Genomic DNA, 21,623 nt, shown 5'->3' with positions numbered 1-21,623 from the left:
GTATTAGGTATACAATGTATCAGTGTCTGCTATTAGGTATACAATGTATCAGTGTCTGGTATTAGGTATACAATGTATCAGTGTCTGGTATTAGGTATACAATGTATCAGTGTCTGGTATTAGGTATACAATGTATCAGTGTCTGCTATTAGGTATACAATGTATCAGTGTCTGCTATTAGGTATACAATGTATCAGTGTCTGGTATTAGGTATACAATGTATCAGTGTCTGGTATTAGGTATACAATGTATCAGTGTCTGCTATTAGGTATACAATGTATCAGTGCCTGCTATTAGGTATACAATGTATCAGTGTCTGGTATTAGGTATACAATGTATCAGTGTCCGGTATTAGGTATACAATGTATCAGTGTCCGGTATTAGGTATACAATGTATCAGTGTCTGGTATTAGGTATACAATGTATCAGTGTCTGGTATTAGGTATACAATGTATCAGTGTCTGGTATTAGGTATACAATGTATCAGTGTCTGGTATTAGGTATACAATGTATCAGTGTCTGGTATTAGGTATACAATGTATCAGTGTCCGCTATTAGGTATACAATGTGTCAGTGTCCGGTATTAGGTATACAATGTGTCAGTGTCCGGTATTAGGTATACAATGTATCAGTGTCTGGTATTAGGTATACAATGTATCAGTGTCTGCTATTAGGTATACAATGTGTCAGTGTCCGGTATTAGGTATACAATGTGTCAGTGTCCGGTATTAGGTATACAATGTATCAGTGTCTGCTATTAGGTATACAATGTATCAGTGTCCGGTATTAGGTATACAATGTATCAGTGCCTGCTATTAGGTATACAATGTATCAGTGTCTGGTATTAGGTATACAATATATCAGTGTCTGGTATTAGGTATACAATGTATCAGTGTCTGCTATTAGGTATACAATGTATCAGTGTCTGGTATTAGGTATACAATGTATCAGTGTCTGGCATTAGGTATACAATGTATCAGTGTCTGGTATTAGGTATACAATGTATCAGTGTCTGCTATTAGGTATACAATGTATCAGTGTCTGCTATTAGGTATACAATGTATCAGTGTCTGCTATTAGGTATACAATGTATCAGTGTCTGGTATTAGGTATACAATGTATCAGTGTCCGGTATTAGGTATACAATGTATCAGTGTCTGGTATTAGGTATACAATGTATCAGTGTCTGGTATTAGGTATACAATGTATCAGTGTCTGCTATTAGGTATACAATGTATCAGTGTCTGGTATTAGGTATACAATGTATCAGTGTCTGCTATTAGGTATACAATGTATCAGTGCCTGCTATTAGGTATACAATGTATCAGTGTCTGGTATTAGGTATACAATGTATCCATGTATGCCCAGTGAGTGGATGGAGAGCGGTCTCTTCCCTGTGACTACAGTCTCTGTATATATCAGTAATATTTCCTATTATTACTATATTTTATATTGTGTTCTGAACTGTCCCCCCCTCCTCCCCCTCTGCTAAGAACCCGAGATAACCCTTTACGTGCCCCTCCTCACTAGATTACCTGTAGCCCATGTTTTCCCGTGCAGTTACACTGGCACATGTTGTGTAGTTTAGTATTTAGAGGCCATGAAATACGCCCCGATGTCGCCCATATTTAACAACTTGCAGCATCACATTGATTTATGGAGCTGTGACCGCTGTACATGATGCTGGGGGTTCCTATGTCAACCACACTCGTCCAGTTCCCCTGCTACTGCACCGGCGCGGGATTACAAGCAATGACGCCGGAAAAAGAAGACGAGGAAGACAGGACCCGAGGATATCGCTGCAAGAAGAAAGAAGATGTAGGCGTGCCTAAAGATGACGTCGGACCGTGCATGCCCGCCCAGAGTGCACAATAAGGTATGATTATCATATTCTATTATTTTAAAATGGGGGGGGGGGTAGTTTAATGTAACTTTAGCGGTGACGGAATAGCTTTTTTAAAGGCTATTATAGATAGAGCATATATATGATAGCGCCCCTTTAAGGCTGGTCTTACACGACCGTATTGATTTTACGGTCCGCAAGTTGCTAATCAGCAACATAGACACCGCAGACGCCCATGTCCTGTCGCACTCGCCCATAGAGTTCTATGGGCGAGTCCGTGCAGTGCCATGATTTCACGACCTTTGCGGACCTGCTCTATAAATTGCGGACCTCGGTTGTGGCCCGACACACCACAGATAAAATATCCGGTGGTGTAAGAGGCCGCACTGAACATAATGTGTCCGCAATTGAAAACCCTCAATTGCGGACTTCCATTACGGCTGTGTAAGACCAGCCTAAGGCCGCTGTCCCCTTTCCATTGTTCTGTGGCTTTCGTATCCGTTACAATTAGATTCTTAAAAAAAAAAAAAAAAATTACTTCCTTCCATCAGGATTAATTTTTTTCTTTTTAAAGTGGCCATGGCGTTTTTTTGTTTTTTGTTTTTTTTTTCGTTTTTGTTAACCCCTTAGCGATCAGTACTGTTCTATTACATCATGCTGATCGCCATAGTTGTACAGCACAGGGGCTGCGCCTGCGGGATGACTTCTGGGTCTCGGCCGTGTTACACAGCCATGTCTCCCCATCAGACTAGAAAAATGGCCCGAATTCAGTGGTTTAACCCCTTAGATGCCATGATCAATAGCAATCACTGAATGTGGGTGCCTCACCCCCCCTTTCCATGTTGAGATTGTGGGTGGCCACAAGGTCTCCTGGCTGTCAATCCCTATTGCACATAGGGATTCAATGTTTGATATGCTGCAGTATAATGTAATGCAGTACATTGTACTGCGGATCAAGACAGGGAAAAAAGTTAAAAAAAAAAAAAAAAATCATATATATATATATATATATATATATATATATATATATATATTTTAAACTCACCTTTTTAATTAAAAAAACAAAATGTTAACAAAATAAACAAACATGTTTGGTAACCCCATGTGCTTTTGTGCGTATGAGCCCCGGCTATCAAAAAATTAGTGTTATTTATCCGTCATGTTCGACGCCATGAAAAAATACTGCAATGCGCAAATTTATGTATTTTGGTGACCTCCCCCCAAAAAGTGATGAAAAAGTTAGACATACCAAAAGTTGGTACTGATAAAAAGTACAACGTACCCTGCAAATAAAGAGCCCTGACATAGCTCTGTCAACAATACACGAAAAAAGTTATAGGCGTCAGAATACGGAGATCCCTGAAAAATTGGTCATGTCATTATTAAGACAGAGCGAACACCATTAAAAAAAATATACAAAAATTTACAGCATTGTGGGATTTTTCACACGGACTAGCCAAAACTTTAATTAAAAGTTAATCAAAACATTACATGTACCCCAAAATGGACCCAACGGACAGTAGGACTTGTCATGCAAAAAATAAGCCCTCACATAAATAAAATAAGGAATAATAAAAAAAAAAGGAAAAACTAATGTCCAAACTACTCTGTGTGGTTAAGGGGTTAATCGTTATCTGTCTTTCCTGTGCGGTCGCCGCCATGACACTTACAGCTCTGAGGCCAGATCAACGCAGGCAGCGACAACTGCAACAAATCAACGGCACGTCAACAGCTACAGACAGCGGCAGCCAAAACTAAGGCCACTGACAGCGGCCGTCACATAGCACCAGCACTACTGAAAGATACTTCTTGTGACTGTTATAATATGAGGTTCTGCAGCAGCTGAGATGTCTATTATGATGTTCTGCAGCAGCTGAGGTGTGTATTATGATGTTCTGCAGCAGCTGAGGTGTGTATTATGATGTTCTGCAGCAGCTGAGGTGTGTAATATGAAGTGCTGCAGCAACTGATTTTTTGTATAATGGAGTTTTGCTGCAGCTTAGAGGGTTATTGCACGGCACCAGCTATTTCTGCAAGGCTGGGGTTGAACTACTACTCTAGCAGCCACAGTGGCCACTAGGGGTTTATGGGGTCAGGAGTAACCTCAACAGATTATGGGATTTATTTATTTACTTACCCATCCCCACTCCTGCCCACAAAAATTATACTTGGTGAAGGGGCCTCTATGGGACATTGTAGTCTGTGTAAATGGGGTTTTATAACATGTGGGGGCCAGGAAAGGAGGCGCTATGTCATGTGGAGATTGGAGTCCCAAGTCAATAGCTTGCTATGGGGCCAAATCTTTGCTAGTTACCGCCATGCAGCCAGGCAGCACCGCACTTCTAATGAGGCGAGGTGAGGTAGCGGCCTCAGGTGGCACTCAGGAGGGGGCGGCAGCTGCGGCAATTTTTTTTTTTTTTAACTTTTTTCTCCCCCTAAACTAGTGCAGGAGATGGCCATTCTGAAAACAATCTGAGCGGCCCCTCTCCTCTGCTGGTTTAGACCTCTGCATCTCAGCTCCGCCTGCACTGAGACGCAGACGTCTCATTGCCAGGTGCAGTGAAGGGAAGCGGCGGCAGCGGGAGCAGTGCTAAGGTCGGTAAGTAAAGATACTATTTTTTTTAGTTTTATAATAGGCCGCTACTACTATAATAGGCTGTTACTGCTAGCACAGGCTTTGGGCCTGTATGGTACTGCTAGCAGTAACAGCCTGTTACCATCCAGGCCCAAAGCCTGTGTTTAGTAGTACCATACTGGCCCAAAGCCTGCGCTAGCAGTAGCAGGCTATTACTACTAGCACAGGCTTTGTGCCTGTATAGTAAAGCTAGCACAGGCTTTGGGCCTATATGGTAATGTCCCAGACCAAGTCAACAATTAAAATAACCAGGCTTTAGTTCATTTAACAGTATAAATATCCTCCCATGTGCCATGCAATAAAAATCTTAGATATAAATAATCTCGACCAAGTTTTCCATCGCAGGAGACACTCTTCATTAGCTGAACAATCTCGTCACGATGTCCCTTCTTGGATTTCTGAGTCTCTTCTCAGCTCTTGTAGGAACAAGTAAGTTTTTCCTCTCTCATAAATCTGGATAAATTCATTGAAGGGTCTCTATTAGAGATGAGCGAACGTTATTCGGAACAGCCGTTCCGAATAGCATGCTCCCATATAAATGAATGGACGTAGCTGGCATGCGGGGGGGGGGGGGGGGGGTTAAGTGACCGATCGCCAGCAAAGTCTGCATGCCGGCCGCTTCCATTCATTTCTATGGGAGCGTGCTATTCGGAACGGCTGTTCCGAATAGTGTTCGCTCACCTCTAGTCTCTATAATAATGGACTATAGTAGTTCCTGTGGGTAAGATAATGGGGCTGATTTGGACCTGGTCCTATCGAATGCCACAGTTATGGTATAGAAGACCAGCGTGTACATAAAGGGCAGGGCAGCTCAAAGAAAAGAGCAAAACGTCATTGCTTTTATGTATTTCTTGACACCACCACACAGTTAAATACAGTTAAACGTTGCAGCAACTGGAGATACCATTCTCTGTGCCGGCTGTCACAACTTATTGAAAAGAGTCTATGGAAGGTACCTGATCAAACCCCAGAGTATAAGAACCAGAGGCCCAGCGAGGTGTGGGGGGAAAAAAACCCCAAACCCTGATATTCACCTTTGTTACTTCTCCGGGCCTCTTCCGGCCTCCTCGGTGATGGCGCTGGCTCAGTGTGATTAGGCCTCAGCTGTCACATGGGCGCATTGAGGTTATGACGCTTCCTTCAATGCATTAAGACATTGATGTCGTCCCCTGGAGAGATGAGGAAAGGTGCACCTACTTATTAAACTCTGGGGTCTATGGGGAGGGGGAGATTTTTACCTGCGGGGGCACTATATTACCTATGTGGAGGGAGAAATTACCTATGTGAGGAAGGAACTATCACCATATATACTCGAGTATAAGCCGACCCGAATATAAGCCCAGGCCCCTAATTTTACAACAAAAAACTTGGAAAACTTATTGACTCGAGTATAAGCCTAGGGGGGGAATGCAGCAGCTACTGGAAAATATGAAAAATTAAAATGGTCAGCGTTTTTGGGTGCTGGGGAAGGGGAGGGGGTGTTTTGGTTGTCTGTCTGCCCCTTGCCTGAGCTTGAGGACTGGGATTTTTTTCCCCTACTTGGAATTGAGTCTGGCTGAATATAGGGGATCTGCAGTGCTCCTATTGATCCTCTTGTATGTATTCTAGGGAAAGGAGGTATTTAGAACTTTTTTATTTTTTTATTTTTTAAAGCTTCTTTTTTTCCCCACTATTTTATGGGAGATTCTATACATTGATATTTCAGCTGGTCATAGACCCCCCCCCCCCCTCCTTTTTTTGCTGACCCGAGTATAAGCCGAGGGGGCTTTTTCAGCACAAAAACTGTGCTGAAAAATTCGGCTTATACTCGAGTATATACGGCTACGTGGTATTTATTGGCTACGTGGAGGGTACAAAGTGGAACAAATCCCTATGTGTAGAACTCAAAGGGGCGCTATTCTCTTTATGGGACACCGAGTGGTACTATCCCCTGTGGAACTACAAGGGGAGCACTGTTACCTTTCAAGAGACACAGAGGAGACATAGTTACAATGCAGAAGGAGCACTCTCACCATACTGAGGCACAAAGGTGGCACTATTACCTTGTAGGGGGCTTAAGGACGGCACTATATCTTTGCGAGGAACAGAAGAAGCTACTGCTACCTTGTGGGGGTCACAAGGGGCATCTATTGACATGTGTGCATCACAGTTAACTAGCAAGAGTCTTAAAGGGGCCCCTGGCCATTAGTGATGCCTTAGTGGGTGACTTAAGAGACCCAAAAATCCAACTGAAAGCAATATACAGAAAGGAGTTGTAAGTGGAGTTGGGGGCCAAGGCTGAACTTTCACATCGGGCCCCTTGAACTCCTGACTGCAAATTAGGTAAAGTCCATAATAGGTTTGTCCGACCTAACAAAAAGGTACCGTCAAGTGGGGTTAAAGTTTCATATGTATTTCAATGGCTCATTATAAAACGTACAAACTTACTTTTGGTGTCATATGACAGAGGAGATTGTCTTCTTTCATAGGACACTAAGTCAGTGCTGTCTATGTTATTTCCAGAGATATAGCAGATTGGAAACGCTGTCAGAATTAGGATATTTATGTCATTATATTATACAGCTGCGTATAAATATCCTAATCCAGACTGTGTTATCAACCAGTGATATCTCTGGAAATAATAATAATAATAATAATATGACACCAAAAGCAAGTTTGTATGTTTTATAACGTCCGAGATGTAATTGTTTGAGGTCACCCTCCTCTACCATCATTTTCTCTACATATTACACAGTCCTGTACTCCATACACAGTAACGTCCAATGAGAGGCAGAATGGTCTCTCAATATAGAAGCAATGGGAAGAACTGAAAATTCAGGATTTCACAGAAAGGACCCAAAATGTGTTAATAAAGTATATTACAAAATGTATTAATGGCACAAATACTTCCAGAAAATCAAAATTAACGTAGGAGCCCTTCTTTGAGATCACAATTCTTGCATCCATTGAATTGGTAAGTTTTTGGATACTTTCTTCTTGAATGTCTTTGCAGGATGTCAGAATCCCCTCCCTGAGCGGCTGTTTTGATGTGAATCGCCTCTCATCCTCATAGATCTTTTATTTGATGATGCTACAAAGGTTCTCAACAGGGTTGAGGTCAGGGGAGGATGGTGGCCTCACCATGAGCTTCTCTCCTGCTGAACCCGTAGCTCAGAGGTTTTCTATGGTGCATTCATCTACATAAAGATGATTTTTTTCTATGGAAGACTTTGTTATTCTTTTTGTACCATGGAAGAAAGTGGTCAGTCAGAAACTCTGTATACTTTGCAGAGGTCATCTTCACACCTTCAGGGACCCTGAAACCCAAGACTTGATACCTCCTTGCTGATGTCACAACCATTATGCCTGGTTCACATCTGCATTTGGTAATCTGTTTGGGGAGTTAGCATGGGACCCCCCCACTAACGGACTACTGAACGCACTGTTAAACGGTATGCATTGGAGGCACACGGACCCCATAGACTATATTGGGGTCCATGTGCTTTCGGCACGCTGCCTGCACAAATCATGTGGACATGAAAGTAGATCACGATCTATTTTTCTGTTCGCATCCCATGCGGACACCGTGCGAAGAGTGCCCGGACCCCATTTTAGTCTATGGGGTCCATGTGCTTTCACTGCACACCGCTTGCCAATGCGTTCAGTATTCTATTCGTCCCCATTGGGACTCCCGGAATGGATTACCAAATGCAGATGTGACCTAATCCTTACTTAGTCCATTTGGATATCTCAACCCATCTGTCTGGACCCACTGCCTCCTTTCTGCTTGTGGGAACAATTTAGAGGTGGCCAAATAGTACCCTCTGGAGAATCGGACACCTTGAGGTTCTTGGAACCGGGCACCAGTATCTTCAAATGCCTGTTTGCTGCTTTGTAATGGGATTTTTGCAGCTGCTCTCTTAACCCCTTCCCGCCAATGGCATTTTTTGATTTTCGTTTTTCGTTTTTGACTCCCCTCCTTCTAAACCCCATAACTTTTTTAATTCTCCGCTCCCAGAGCCACATGAGGTCTTAATTTTTGCGGGACAAATTTTTCTTCATGATGCCACCATTAATTATTCTATATAATGTACTGGGAAGCAAGAAAAAAATTCAGAATGGGGTGGATTTGAAGAAAAAATGCATTTCTGCGACTTTCTTACGGGATTTGGTTTTACGGCGTTCACTGTGCAGCCAAAATGACATGTCCCCTATATTCTGTGTTTCGGTACGGTTCCAGGGATACCAAATTTATATGGTTTTATTTACATTTTGACCCCTAAAAAAAATTCCAAAACTGTGTTAAAAATTTTTTTTTCTAAAAGTCGCCATATTCCGACGGCCGTAACTTTTTTATACGTAAGTGTACAGGGATGCATAGGGCGTCTTTTTTTGCGGGGCCGGATTTACTTTTTATTTCTGCAATTTTCGGGAAATGTTATTGCTTTGATCACTTTTTATTCAAATTTTTATCAGAATCAAAACAGTGAAAAAACGGCGGTTTGGCACTTTCGACTATTGTTCCTGCTATGGCGTTTACCGAACAGGAAAAATATTTTTATAGATTTGTAGAGCGGGCGATTTCGGACGTGGGGATACCTAACATGCATATGTTTCACAGTTTTTAACTACTTTTATATGTGTTCTAGGGAAAGGGGGGTGATTTGAGCTTTTAATACTTTTTATATTTTTTTTTACTTTTTTAAAAAAAATTTTTTTGCATTTATTAGACCCCCTAGGGGTGTTGAACCCCAGGGGGTCTGATCACTAATGCAATGCATTACAATGCTAATGCATTGCAATGCATTGCAAAAAATCATCCTTTCTTTTGCAGGCTGCATAGACCAGCCTGCAAAAGAGAGGATTTGCAGACAAGCCTGGGAGCCTGTACAAGGCTCCCGGCTGTCATGGCAACAGGACGTCAGCCCTGGAGCATGCTCCAGGAGCCGGCAATCCCGGGCCTTTGACCGCGGCGCCGGAGGGGTTAATGCCTCCGATCGGTCCGGGGACCGATCGGAGGCATGAGAGCCGGTTGTCTACTGCTTAAAGCAGTAGACACCCAGTGGCTATGGCGGCCGCCCGACTCCCGGGCGGTCGCCATAGTTACAGACCCGACATGCGCCGTACTATTACGGCGCATGTCGGGAAGGGGTTAATGAAATAGTCCGACAGAAACCTTCCTCATTATGCCTTTATCTGCACGAACCCATCTGTGCTCTGAATCAGCCACAAATCTCTTCACAGTACAATGATCATGGTTACATTTTTGTGTAATAACTAGAAATTATTTTTCTTTCCCATATTGCTTGAGACCTGTGAAATGTCTTAAGTAGGTTTCCTATAATAGGGCACACCGGGCAAACTACTTATCTCAGGTACATGATTTCAGTTGTCCAAAGAGCCCTAACACAATATCATCTATGAGTTTCATTGGAAAAAAAAAATTACAATTGTTAGGGAATTGCTAGGATAGCAATTCCCCAGTAGCTGCGGGAAACCCTGGAGGACGGGGCACAAGAGACAGTGAGCCCTTATCTGGAATCCCTCACTTTTCCTTCCTGCTTGCCTAGTCCTATCCTAGGTAATAGGCGACAACTAGAAGACGATCCCTTCCTATATACATGAAACAAAAAATGTAGACAAGACAAACAACAACAAAGGGAGGTCAGTTAGCCAGGGTTCGGCAACAATCAAGCAATGCAGAGCCGAATCGAAGTCAAAAAGAATAGTCAGTAGGAAAAGCCAGAGGTCAGGATTAAGAATACAAGTAACTATACAGCAAGAGATAGCCAGCAAGCACGAGGCAATAGCAAGCACAGTGTGAATGTGAGCCAAGCATAAATAGGGATGAAGAACCCACCCTGGAGTTAATAGGTGGACAGGCTGTCAATCACAGGGCAAGACCAGAATTAACCACTTCATGAACAGCAGCAAACAAGGGCAGAAGACGGGTGTGGTGCAAATTCAATCACAGAACTAGAGCCGTGTTCACACAGTGCAATCAAAAACTTTAAGCAAGGAACCAAACTGCACATGCCTCCTGCACCGACGCATGCGAGCAGAGGGTGGCGCAGCAACCCGAATAGGCAGAGACGTTACAACAATTTAATAACACTTAAATCTGATTTTCATGATAATTTGGAACATGGTGTAAGTCTGTAAGACTTCTCTGGATTCTAGATGTCCAAGAAAAATAACAGCAGACACCTCCAGGATAAAGCTAAATGAATTAGCGCAAAGAAACTTTTCACTTTTGCAAATCTGTAAGTTCAAGTCATTATTTTATAACTTTGAAAATAGGAAATATGAAAAAAAAAACACATAAAAAGATTAGTTGATAATTTTTTTTTTCAGATTTGTTTTGGTTATATTTGTAATGTCTTTTAAAGGAAAGGGTTAAGATATTGATTTTCTGAGCCCGCCCTGTCGTATATGTCCTTCCTGTGTATTTTAAGGATTTTTTTTCCATTTATTTTGATATATATTTTGGTATATCTTCCTATGATTAACCGTGGACATAAAGGAGCAGCCATCTTCACACAGGAACCAGACTGAGATGACCCAAGAGGGTTAACCGAGGCTCATTATCAGAGATGTGTCTGCGTTTGCACAACTTCCAGGAGGCGAGACGAAATCTAGCAACTTGGTGTTCATTAGGGTTGAGCGAACGGGATCGGAAAAGATTGGATCTGGATCGGCGATTGAGGAAATATCGCGATCGGGTTCCGATCCCACCTAAAAAAGATCGGGAATGGAATTCCGAATCCGATCGCTCAACTTACCTGTGTAGAAGTGCTGCCCCTGCCGCTCCACGCTGCTCTTGCTCCTCTGCTTTCTGCTGCGCATATGGTGCTCTGCAGACAAGCAAAGTAGAAAGAAGAGGAGCGAGAGCAGCGTGGAGCGGCACGGGCAGCACTTCTGTGCAGGTAAGTGGACAGCAGGGGGGGACTTAAGTAGCCGGGGGATTTTTTTAATCATTACACAGTGTGGAGTCCAAAAATTGAAGCGTTCAATTTTTGAATTCCATGCTGTGTAGTGAATAGGAATGTTTTTAAAATCCAATTTTCAAATAAAATCCAATCAGTAAAAAATCCTATTGACTTACATTAGGATCGGAATTGGGATCGGGTTCAGATGGAAAATGATCAGAAATCGGATTTTAAAAACGATCCTGAAATCTCAATATGTGCTCAATCCTAGTGTTCATCCATCTTTGTATTTTTTTAGGTGTTGCGATCTCGTGTATGGAGTGTTCCCTTGATGATACATCCTCAACATGTTTGGACAGCAATGTGACTTGTTCCTTTAACAACTCTTTGTGTGGCTTCCTATATAAAGAAACCATTATAGGTGAGTTATCTGGTTGTTCTATGGTAAATTCCAAAAATCTAAACAGGACTAATCAAAGGGAGGTCTCCCCATAGATGAAAAGCAGGAACCCTGTTACCCAACCTGGTTCATACAGAGAAAGTGCAAAAGCTCTTTACCAGGATCTTTAAATAAAGGAGCAATTCATTGGAGCCCTGAATATTTACCTGTGGGCACCAGAATATTGCTCCATCATTTGAAGACGCTGGAATTCTTTCTTATGAATTCTTATCAAGTCCACTTAAAGATTTCTTGTGAATGAGACACCAGTGTGTTTCTGTAGTTGGCATTTTGTTCACTTTTATGGGGCTGCTGAGACTGCAATCTCCGGTAGTGCACGCATCTCTATAGAAATCAATGGAGCGGCGGCAACACAAGCACACTGGCGCTTTATTCACAAGGAAGTTTTAGGTTGATCCAAGAGAGATTGGATTAGGCTTACAGGATATAGAATTTTTAGTAAAAAGCCAGGAAGGGTGAAAAAAAAAATACACACCTGCCCCCAAGGCGACAGTGTCCCCAGTTGCTGTCTGGTTCCATGGCGCTTCTTCCAGTGGAAGTCCTCTCCTCAAGTGACCGTTGCCTAAGGAAAGCAACAGTGACTAAATTTACCTGTCATGGCCTGTGTCCTTTCCTTAGGCTACTGAGGTCACTGATTGGTCTCAGTGGTCACGTTCGGCAAGGACTTATGCTGGAAATAGATCCTTGGAGCAGCAGAACTGGACCATGGTGGGAAACACCGGAGCACCAGGTGATTATGTTTTTTTCACCTTCTTTGGCCTCCTTGCAGAAAATTGAATATCCTGGACAACCCCTTTAATGGCACAGCCCCTTTAAGGTCTCCTGTACGAAGCCAAAACCAGTCGAGAAAATCCAGTCCATGTATTAGGCACATTTTCTGGGCTGAACCCTCTCTGGAGACCACAATGGAATATGCAGCAAATATAAGGGCCGTATTTTCCAGACCATACTGGACCCTGTGTAGAGGCCCAAAACACAACTTCAATTAGTTATCGACTTTTCATAAAATGCTTCTTTCTCAATTAATTTTCTTATTTTAGAACTATTTCTAACATAGAAGTTTATGGTGCTTTTGCATATCTCCTGGTTGTTGGTTCTATCTCCTAGTGGCTGCATTGGTCACCCATCCATCATGTCTAGCATGAATATGCATGTATAAGACCTTTTAGGTAGAGATGAGCGAGTAGTGTTCGATCGAGTAGATGTTCGTTCCAATACTACGGTATTCGAAATACTCGTACTCGATCGAACACTACTAGCTGTTCGAAGTTTAAGATTTGATGCAGAACCAGCGTTGATTGGCAGAATGCTATACATTATACATGCTATACATTGCCAATCAACGCTGGTTCTTCTCTTACCTTTAGAAGTCTTCTCCGTGCGGCGTTTTCCGGCTGGAATTCACTCTGCCTAGGCATCGGGCCTAGGCAGAGCCGACTGTACATGCGCGGGCATGCACGCTAATGCGCAGTCGGCTCTGCTTAGGCGTCGGACCTGTGCAGAGCCGACTGCACATGACCGCGCATGCGCAGACGGCTCTGCGTAGGCAGAGTGAATTCCAGCCGGAAGAAGACACGGGGACGCTGCGCGGGGAGAAGACTTCTTGGAGGATCCTGTCCGACCATCACTCGTGGACTTGGTAAGTATAATTTGATCGAATGTTGAGTACCCCTGAAACGAGCATTTCCCCCCATAGACTATAATGGGGTTCGAAATCCGTTCGAACAGTCGTACAGTGAGCGGCTGTTCGAATCGGATTTCGAACCTCGGACATTTTAGTGTTCGCTCATCTCTAGTTTTAGGTATGAAGTTTCACCCCATGCCTAGACCTGAGTGATTATATATACTAAAATCTAGATTAGCACCTGTTGGCAACAGCGCTCGATTAGTCAGTCATTGAAATCGAGTACCAATGACTGAACATTCTCTGTCCTGACACGTATTTCTGGAGGCCCACCACAATCTCTCCACAGTTTGGAAGGTTTTATCTATATTTTATCTACAAGCGATTGTTTTATGATAACCAATAAAAGTTACATTGTAACAACCTTTATTTGGGACACCGAAGGCTTTAGTTAACCTCTGCTTTCTGTGATACAATATTGGAATAATCGGATAGGGATAGCAGGACTTTTCTCTCCACCTGTTTCACGCGGAAAACGAGCGGAAACCACACGGACCTCATTATAGTCTATGGGGTCCATGTGTTTTCTCAGGTAACCACTTTTCTAGGTGTATAGGTTTCCATTCGGGGGTTCCCAAGCCGACTCCCGAAAGCAGATGTGAACCGGGTCTTATTGTAAAGAAACTTTTTTTTTTTTTTTTTGGGGGGGGGGGGGGGGGGGGTATCCAGAGCAGAGAATTTTAACATGAAAAAAAGATTCAAAAAACTTTGTATATTTTTAGGTGGGAACAAAACTGTAAGTTTGAGAAGGACTTGCACACATCCATCTGACTGTAACATCAATGGTACTGCGAGCACACTGCGAGGACAGATCAGGATAGCCTCCATGTGTTGTAGCGATGACTACTGTACTCCCACAATTCCTACATGTAAGTGATGTATTTCCACCTATAGTCATATCAATCTTTCCATATGTCTTCACATTTCCTCTTGGCTGGACGTCTCCAGATATGTGTGCCATGAGATCATATACTTTTAAAAACAATATTGTTTCATGTATCTCTATGCTGCAACCAAGCAGTTATTTAGAGTCTTCAGTCGTTTTGCGAACATGTCACAAACTGAATTCAACCCAAATATTCCAAATTGTTCATAATTTAACATTACCCAACAATTTGGAATTTGTCTTGGACAAATTAAAATGACTGCCACAACATGTACTAAATTATTATACTCTTCAGGACCCCAACCATAATTCTAAAAATTCCAACCACGCCAAAATTGGTGGAGAATCGGAGTTGGCGGGGGTGATAAAGGGCTTTCTTTATCAGAGGCCTGTAAGCAATAAGTAGATCTTGTGGACCATCAGTGCCCGTGTGTTGCATTGTCCAAGAAGCTCCCTGCGAAAACCAACAGATTTTGAAGCTTATGGCAAAGGAACAAGGAAGAAGGCTGGATGATGAAACTCCTTCATAGGTTCATACATGATAAACATTATGGTGTTTGGTCCAGTTATGAAACAAGTCGTCTTCTTATTTCTTTTTCTTCTGTTCCCTTCTAGTGCCTACAACAAGCGCTATCCCCAATGGACTGCTCTGCCCATCCTGCGTGTCCAATTCTTCTATCATCTGTGAAACATCATATGCCTTACAGTGCACAGGAGATGAGGAATATTGTTTTAGTCAGTCAATAGAAGTATCAGGTACCAAAAATAGTGTCTTACATTTACTATGAATTAGACAGCATAATCTTAAAGGGAGTCTGTCAGTAGAAACCAGCATCTTAAATAGATAGGTTAGGGTCACTAGAACCCAGCATATCAACCCAGCCAGCAGATATCTCCAGGGCTGGGGTCATATGTTGGCTTCTGGTGGCCCTAACCTATCTATCTGCAGGGCTGGGGTGATATGCTGGTTCTGGTGACAGTAACCTATCTATCTCCAGGGCTGGAGTGATATGCTGCGTTCTGGTGACACTAACCTATCTATCTGCAGGGCTGGGGTGATATGCTGGTTCTGGTGACAGTAACCTATCTATCTCCAGGGCTGGGGTGATATGCTGGTTCTGGTGACAGTAACCTATCTATCTGCAGGGCTGGGGTGATATGCTGGTTCTGGTGACAATAATTTATCTATCTGCAGGGCTGCGGTGATATGCTGGGTCTGGTGACACTAACCTATCTATCTGCAGTGCTGGGGTGATATGCTGGTTCTGGTGACAGTAACCTATCTATCTGCAGGGCTGGGGTGATATGCTGGTTCTGGTGACAGTAACCTATCTATCTCCAGGGCTGGAGTGATATGCTGCGTTCTGGTGACACTAACCTATCTATCTGCAGGGCTGGGGTGATATGCTAGTTCTGGTGACAATAACCTATCTATCTGCAGGGCTGGGGTGATATGCTGGGTCTGGTGATAGTAACCTATCTATCTGCAGGGCTGGGGTGATATACTGGTTCTGGTGACAGTAACCTATCTATCTGCAGGGCTGGGGTGATATGCTGGTTCTGGTGACAATAATCTATCTATCTGCAGTGCTGGGGTGATATGCTGGTTCTGGTGACAGTAACCTATCTATCTGCAGGGCTGGGGTGATATGCTGGGTCTGGTGATAGTAACCTATCTATCTGCAGGGCTGGGGTGATATACTGGTTCTGGTGACAGTAACCTATCTATCTGCGGGGCTGCGGTGATATGCTGGTTCTGGTGACAGTAACCTATCTATCTGCAGGGCTGGGGTGATATGCTGGGTCTGGTGATAGTAACCTATCTATCTGCAGGGCTGGGGTGATATGCTGGTTCTAGTGACCCTAACCTATCTATCTGCAGGGCTGGGGTGATATGCTGGTTCTAGTGACCCTAACCTGTCTATGTGTGGGGTTGCAGTGATATGTTGGGTTTTATTGACAGACACCCTTTGAAGTGTTCGTTACCTTTTATAACTTTGAAGGTAAACTTTATATTATACTTTAATAATGAGTGATTTAATTACTTTTATTGTCTCTGCTCTTATCACCCTCTGACTCTATCTGTACATAGAAGTCTATGGAGAGACTGAGATAAGGAAGAGGACAGGTGAGAGAGAACAAATAGAGAGACATGAGACTGTCTACAGCATCTACTGGGTTATTTATCTCACATCAGAGTTAGAGCATCCAGCTCTGTTGTGAGATAAAACTGTCATTGTATAGAGCAGAGGGGTTTCTTTGCTCTATGAAATCTTTCTTCCTCCCCCTCCTCTCTGTAGACTTCTATTGCCTGTTGCTTAAGGCCGGGGCCCCACGGGCCAGAAACTCTGCGATTTGCCCGCAGCAGGAAAAATTGCGGCTTTATACAGTATCTACCGTTACGGTTTTGAAACGCCGGCGACTTTCCCGTAGATATAATGGTAAGAAAAAGTCTGCAGAGGAAAACTCTGTGAACTTTCTCTTCAAAGCGCTGCGGAAAGAACCGCAATTAGAGATGAGTGAACACTAAAATGTCAGAGGTTCGAAATCCGATTCGAACAGCCGCTCACTGTTCGACTGTTCGAACGGATTTCGAACCCCATTATAGTCTATGGGGAGAAATGCTTGTTTCGGGGGTAGGCAAAATTCGATAAAATTATACTTACCAAGTCCACGAGTGAGGGTCGGGCTGGATCCTCCGAGAAGTCTTCTCCCCGCGCCTGAGCAGAGCTGACTGCGCATGCGCAGTGGGTTCTACCTAGGCCGGATGCGGGGACGCCGCACTGAGAAGACTTCGGAAAGGTAAGAGAAGAACCAGCGTTGATTGGCAGAATTATAGCATTCAGCCAATCAACGTTGGTTCTGCATCGAACCATAAACTTCGAACAGCTAGTAGTGTTCAATCGAGTACGAGTATTTCGAATACCGTAGTATTCGATCGAACACTCGCTCATCTCTAACCGCAATGCTTTCACGCTGCGGTTCTTCATGCAGTGCTTTAGTGCTGCGTTTACAGACCGTGGGTCCTTAGCCTTAAGGAGATTTCCGGGACTATGATATTAATCACTTTGCCCTTATCATAGATCTTCCATATCAGATTGTTGAGTCCAATAACCCAAACCCCAATAAATAAGATGATTGAAGGGGCTGCAACATTTGTACAAGTGCTATGCCCTCTTCTTACTAAACACAGCACCTTGCATTACATAGTGGCTGTGCTTGGTATTGCAGCTCAACTCCTTAACATTTGAAGGCCATTGAGCTACAGCTTCACCATGTGACCAATGGATATGATGACACTGACCTGAGCAGAGGAACTAGTTCTCACCCAAACAGTCAATTGGCGGGGGTCCTGGGTGTTGGACATTACTGATTTAATATTGATGGTCTGTCACTAGTGTTCCGGTTTCTGTCCTCCACATCTGCATGGAAACGCAAAAGACGGAAACCCTGTCCAGTTAAAAAGGGGTTACACGAGGCTCCACAGACTATGATGGGTTCGGCTAGTAAAAAAAGGAACCCATTGAAGTCACACCAAATTTCTCACCATTTTCCTCCGTGTGAATGGACCCTTAGGCTAAGGCCCCCCATAGCAGGATAACAATCACAAGTGTGTTTTTGCTGCATTTTTCTATGTTTTTTGCTTCCCCTGTTAAAGATATAGGTAAAATGCTTGCGATGAGCAATGTTTCTCAAAATTGCAATGAAAAACGCCCTTTTATTCTGCAATGTGTGGGGGAGAGTAATGAAATCTCATTCAATTTGCTGTTGCGGGAAAATGCACGTTGCACAACAGGCAGTGTTTTCGCAACGTGTGGCCTTAGCCTTACTTTGCATAGCTCACGTCCTCTGTCATTGCCTTTTTCCATCTTGTGCAGGGGCTATCTTACCAGAAGGCTCACTGGCCTTAGCTGGAGAGGGCCCGGTGACATCACTGGTTCTTTACCGGCCACCACCGAGGCCACTGATTCAGATTCATGCAGTGCGGCCCAGGCATAAGACGGAAAGGGGCAGCAGTAGTAGAAAATGGAGGACAAGGGACATGAAAGGTGAATATGCTTTTTTTTTTTATTTTACATCTCCCCAGCTGGAGGTGTCCTAATCCTGGACAATCCCTTTAATTCACCACTTCTGGACCGCCTATAGATTTTATACGTCCAGGAAGTGGTTGCCTTGTTCTGACAGGACGTGCTGGTACGCCCTGTCAGAACACAGCAGCTGCACAACATCGATTTGGATGAAATTTGGCACACAGATAGTTTGTAACCTCGATTAACACACAGGCTACTTTTTATCCCGGTAAATGACATGGCTTCACAAGTGTTATGAATTTTTGTTCACATACTATATTACACTGCTCTTATCTCAGCTTCTGGGAAAGCCAGGGCTGTTATCTCTCTGGGTAAACACACACTATCCCTCAATGTTTACACATTTGCATATTATCCGATCTGGTCCAGGCATTGCAGACACACTGACAAGCGCAAACACCTTCAATCCAAATTGGCAGTTTCCCATTTTTCAACATGCCTGGAAAAAGAAAATCTAATTTGTCGCAAACAAGGAGAGCTATGAAGGTAGCCAGAAGTCACAGAGTTCTCCTCGAACAGAGCTGAGGGGGATCATGAACACCAACAACACGCTCATTATATGGCGTCCCAGCAAGTTGCTGAGATGCCGGAACAATCACAGGCACGGTGTGAGGAACAAGGTCAGCAGCAGGACAACTTGAGAGCTGCCGAAACTCCGACGCAGGCAAACCATCAACAGAAATTTGCTGAAGATAGGCATCGACGCCAACAACATGCAGACAAAGTAGCGGACAGAGGATAGTACAAAATAAACCTAAAATGTGTCTGGTCCTGGACCACAAATTGGCACGGTACTGAAGTGGTTAAGTTATAAACTTATTATTATAATATCACATAAATACCACTGAGACCTCCTCCTCAGACCCCAGTGCACATTTCGCAGCGTAGGGGTACCAAGCAGTAGAAGCAAGGGGTGAAGTTATTGGGGTCTGAGTTGGAGGTCACAGCAGTATTTGCCCCAGGGACAATGTATTATTATTATTAATTATTATTATTATTATTATTATTATTATTATTTATTTATTTATATAGCACAATTAATTCCATGGTGCTATACATTATTATATTAATTCCATGGTGCTCGGTACATTATTATATTAATTCCATGGTGCTGTACATTATTATATTAATTCCATGGTGCTCGGTACATTATTATATTAATTCCATGGTGCTTTACATTTGGGGGGTTACATACAATACACAGAATATACAGGTAGATATAATACTAACAGTGACCGACTGGCACAGTGGGGTAGAGGGCCCTGCCCGCGAGGGCTTACAGTCTATGAGGGAAGGGGGTAGAGACAGAAGGAGAGGGGGAGACTGTACAGATGGCAGTGAGGTGATAGTGTTATTGGAGGTTGTAGGCCTTCCTGAATAGGGGAGTCTTCAGGGCCTTCTTGAATCCTGTGATTGTGGGGGTCAGTCTTATGTGTCGTGGTAAGGAGTTCCAGAGTATGGGGGATGCACGAGAGAAATCTTGGAGACGGTTGTGTGAGGAGCGGATGAGAGCAGAGCGGAGTAGGAGGTCATTGGAGGATCTGAGGTTACGTGTGGGCAGGTAGCGGGAGATGAGGTCAGAGATATATGGAGGGGACAGGTTGTGGATGGCTTTGTATGTTAGCGTTAGTAGCTTGAACTCAATTTGCTGGGCTATAGGTAGCCAGTGGAGGGACTGGCAGAGGGGAGCAGCCGATGAAGATCGGGGGGTGAGGCGGATTAAGCGAGCAGCGCATTTTAAGGTGGACTGGAGGGGGCGAGGGTGTCAGCTGGGAGTCCATGGAGAAGGGTGTTGCAGTAGTCTAGGCGGGAGATTATGAGGGCTTGGACGAGCATCTTGGTAGTTTCCTGGGTGAGGAAGGGGCAAATTCGGTGGATGTTCTTGAGCTGGAGGCGGCAGGAGGTGTTGAGGGCTTGAATATGTGGCTTGAAGGATAGTCCAAGGTTACCCCAAGGCATTGGGCCTGTGGGACAGGGGTAATTGTGGTTCCATTAACTTTGATAGATGGGTCAGGTGGAGGGGCTGTACAGGATGGGCTGAAGATGATAAACTCTGTTTTCTCCATGTTGAGTTTGAGAAAGCTGGAGGAGAGGAAGGAGGCTACGGCCGCTAAACAATCTGGAATTCTGGCCAGCAGGGAGGTAATGTCTGGTCCAGAGATTTCTATTTATAGATTTATAGATTTATAGTCGTCGGCATAGCAATGGTACTGAAAGCCATGAGATTCTATGAGTTGGCCCAGGCCAAGGGTGTAGATGGAGAACAGGAGGGGTCCTAGGATGGAGCCCTGGGGGACACCTACAGAGAGAGGGCGAGGTGAGGAGGTGGTGTGCGAGTGGGAGACGCTGAATGTGCGGTCGGTGAGGTATGAGGAGATCCAAGAAAGGGCCAAGTCTGAGATACCAAGGGATGAGAGAGTTTCTAACAGGAGGGAGTGGTCAACTGTGTCAAAGGCAGAGGAGAGGTCGAGGAGGAGGAGGAGGACAGAGTAATGGTGCTTGGCTTTGGCGGTTAGCAGGTCGTTAGTGACTTTTGTTAGGGCAGTTTCAGTGGAGTGCCGGGGTCTGAAGCCTGACTGAAGTCTGTCAAAGAGCAGGTTGGATGAGAAATAGGAGGAGAGTTCGGAGTGGACATGCTGCTCAAGAAGTTTTGAGGCGTACGGGAGCAGAGAGATGGGACGATAGTTGGCAGGAGAGGACGGGTCGAGGGACGGTTTCTTAAGTATAGGAGTGACAGTGGCGTGTTTGAAGGCTGAGGGGAAGGATCCATTGGTTAGGGATAGATTGAAGAGATGGGTTAGGGCTGGAGTAATGACTTAAGTGAGTTTGGGGATGAGATGTGACTGGATCGGGTCGAGCACGCAGGAGGTGAGGTGGGATTTGGAGATTAGGGAGGAGAGTTTTTCGTCAGTTATGGAGGAGAAACAGGTCAGGGATGAGGAACGGTAAGTAGTTGGGTAGAGGGGTTGTTGGGGGTGTAGGGCGAGACTGTCTCTGATGGTGTCAATTTTAGTTTTAAAGTAAGCGGCAAAGTCGTCAGCTGAGATAAGTGATGTCGAGGGGGGGCGGGAGGACGGAGGAGGGAGTTGAAGGTGGAGAATAGCTGTTTGGGGTTG

At 44.0% G+C, this 21,623-nt stretch overlaps 1 protein-coding gene across 1 annotated transcript; it reads left to right on the top strand.

The window, feature by feature from the left end:
* Positions 1–4,876: 4,876 nt before the first annotated feature.
* LOC142209168 (phospholipase A2 inhibitor and Ly6/PLAUR domain-containing protein-like) lies at positions 4,877–16,738 on the top strand. Its single transcript, XM_075278100.1, has 6 exons — positions 4,877–4,907; positions 11,685–11,807; positions 14,253–14,399; positions 15,032–15,172; positions 16,509–16,635; positions 16,717–16,738. Exons 2-6 carry the CDS (start codon positions 11,702–11,704, stop codon positions 16,736–16,738), a joined length of 543 nt encoding a protein of 180 aa, XP_075134201.1. The 5' UTR covers positions 4,877–4,907; positions 11,685–11,701.
* Positions 16,739–21,623: the final 4,885 nt, after the last annotated feature.

The sequence above is a fragment of the Leptodactylus fuscus genome, chromosome 6 (genome assembly GCF_031893055.1).
Source record: "Leptodactylus fuscus isolate aLepFus1 chromosome 6, aLepFus1.hap2, whole genome shotgun sequence".
In the NCBI taxonomy this organism is placed as follows: domain Eukaryota; kingdom Metazoa; phylum Chordata; class Amphibia; order Anura; family Leptodactylidae; genus Leptodactylus; species Leptodactylus fuscus.
Note: the sequence above shows the minus strand (reverse complement) of the source record. Positions and strands in the feature narration are given on the sequence as shown.

Coding starts and splice junctions, on each gene's coding strand:
- LOC142209168 (XM_075278100.1), top strand. CDS start 11,702: ATGGAGTGTTCCCTTGATGATACATCCTCAACATGTTTGGACAGCAAT. Junction 14,400..15,031: donor TACTCCCACAATTCCTACAT/GTAAGTGATGTA, acceptor GTTCCCTTCTAG/TGCCTACAACAAGCGCTATC. Junction 16,636..16,716: donor TTAGAGCATCCAGCTCTGTT/GTGAGATAAAAC, acceptor TCCTCTCTGTAG/ACTTCTATTGCCTGTTGCTT.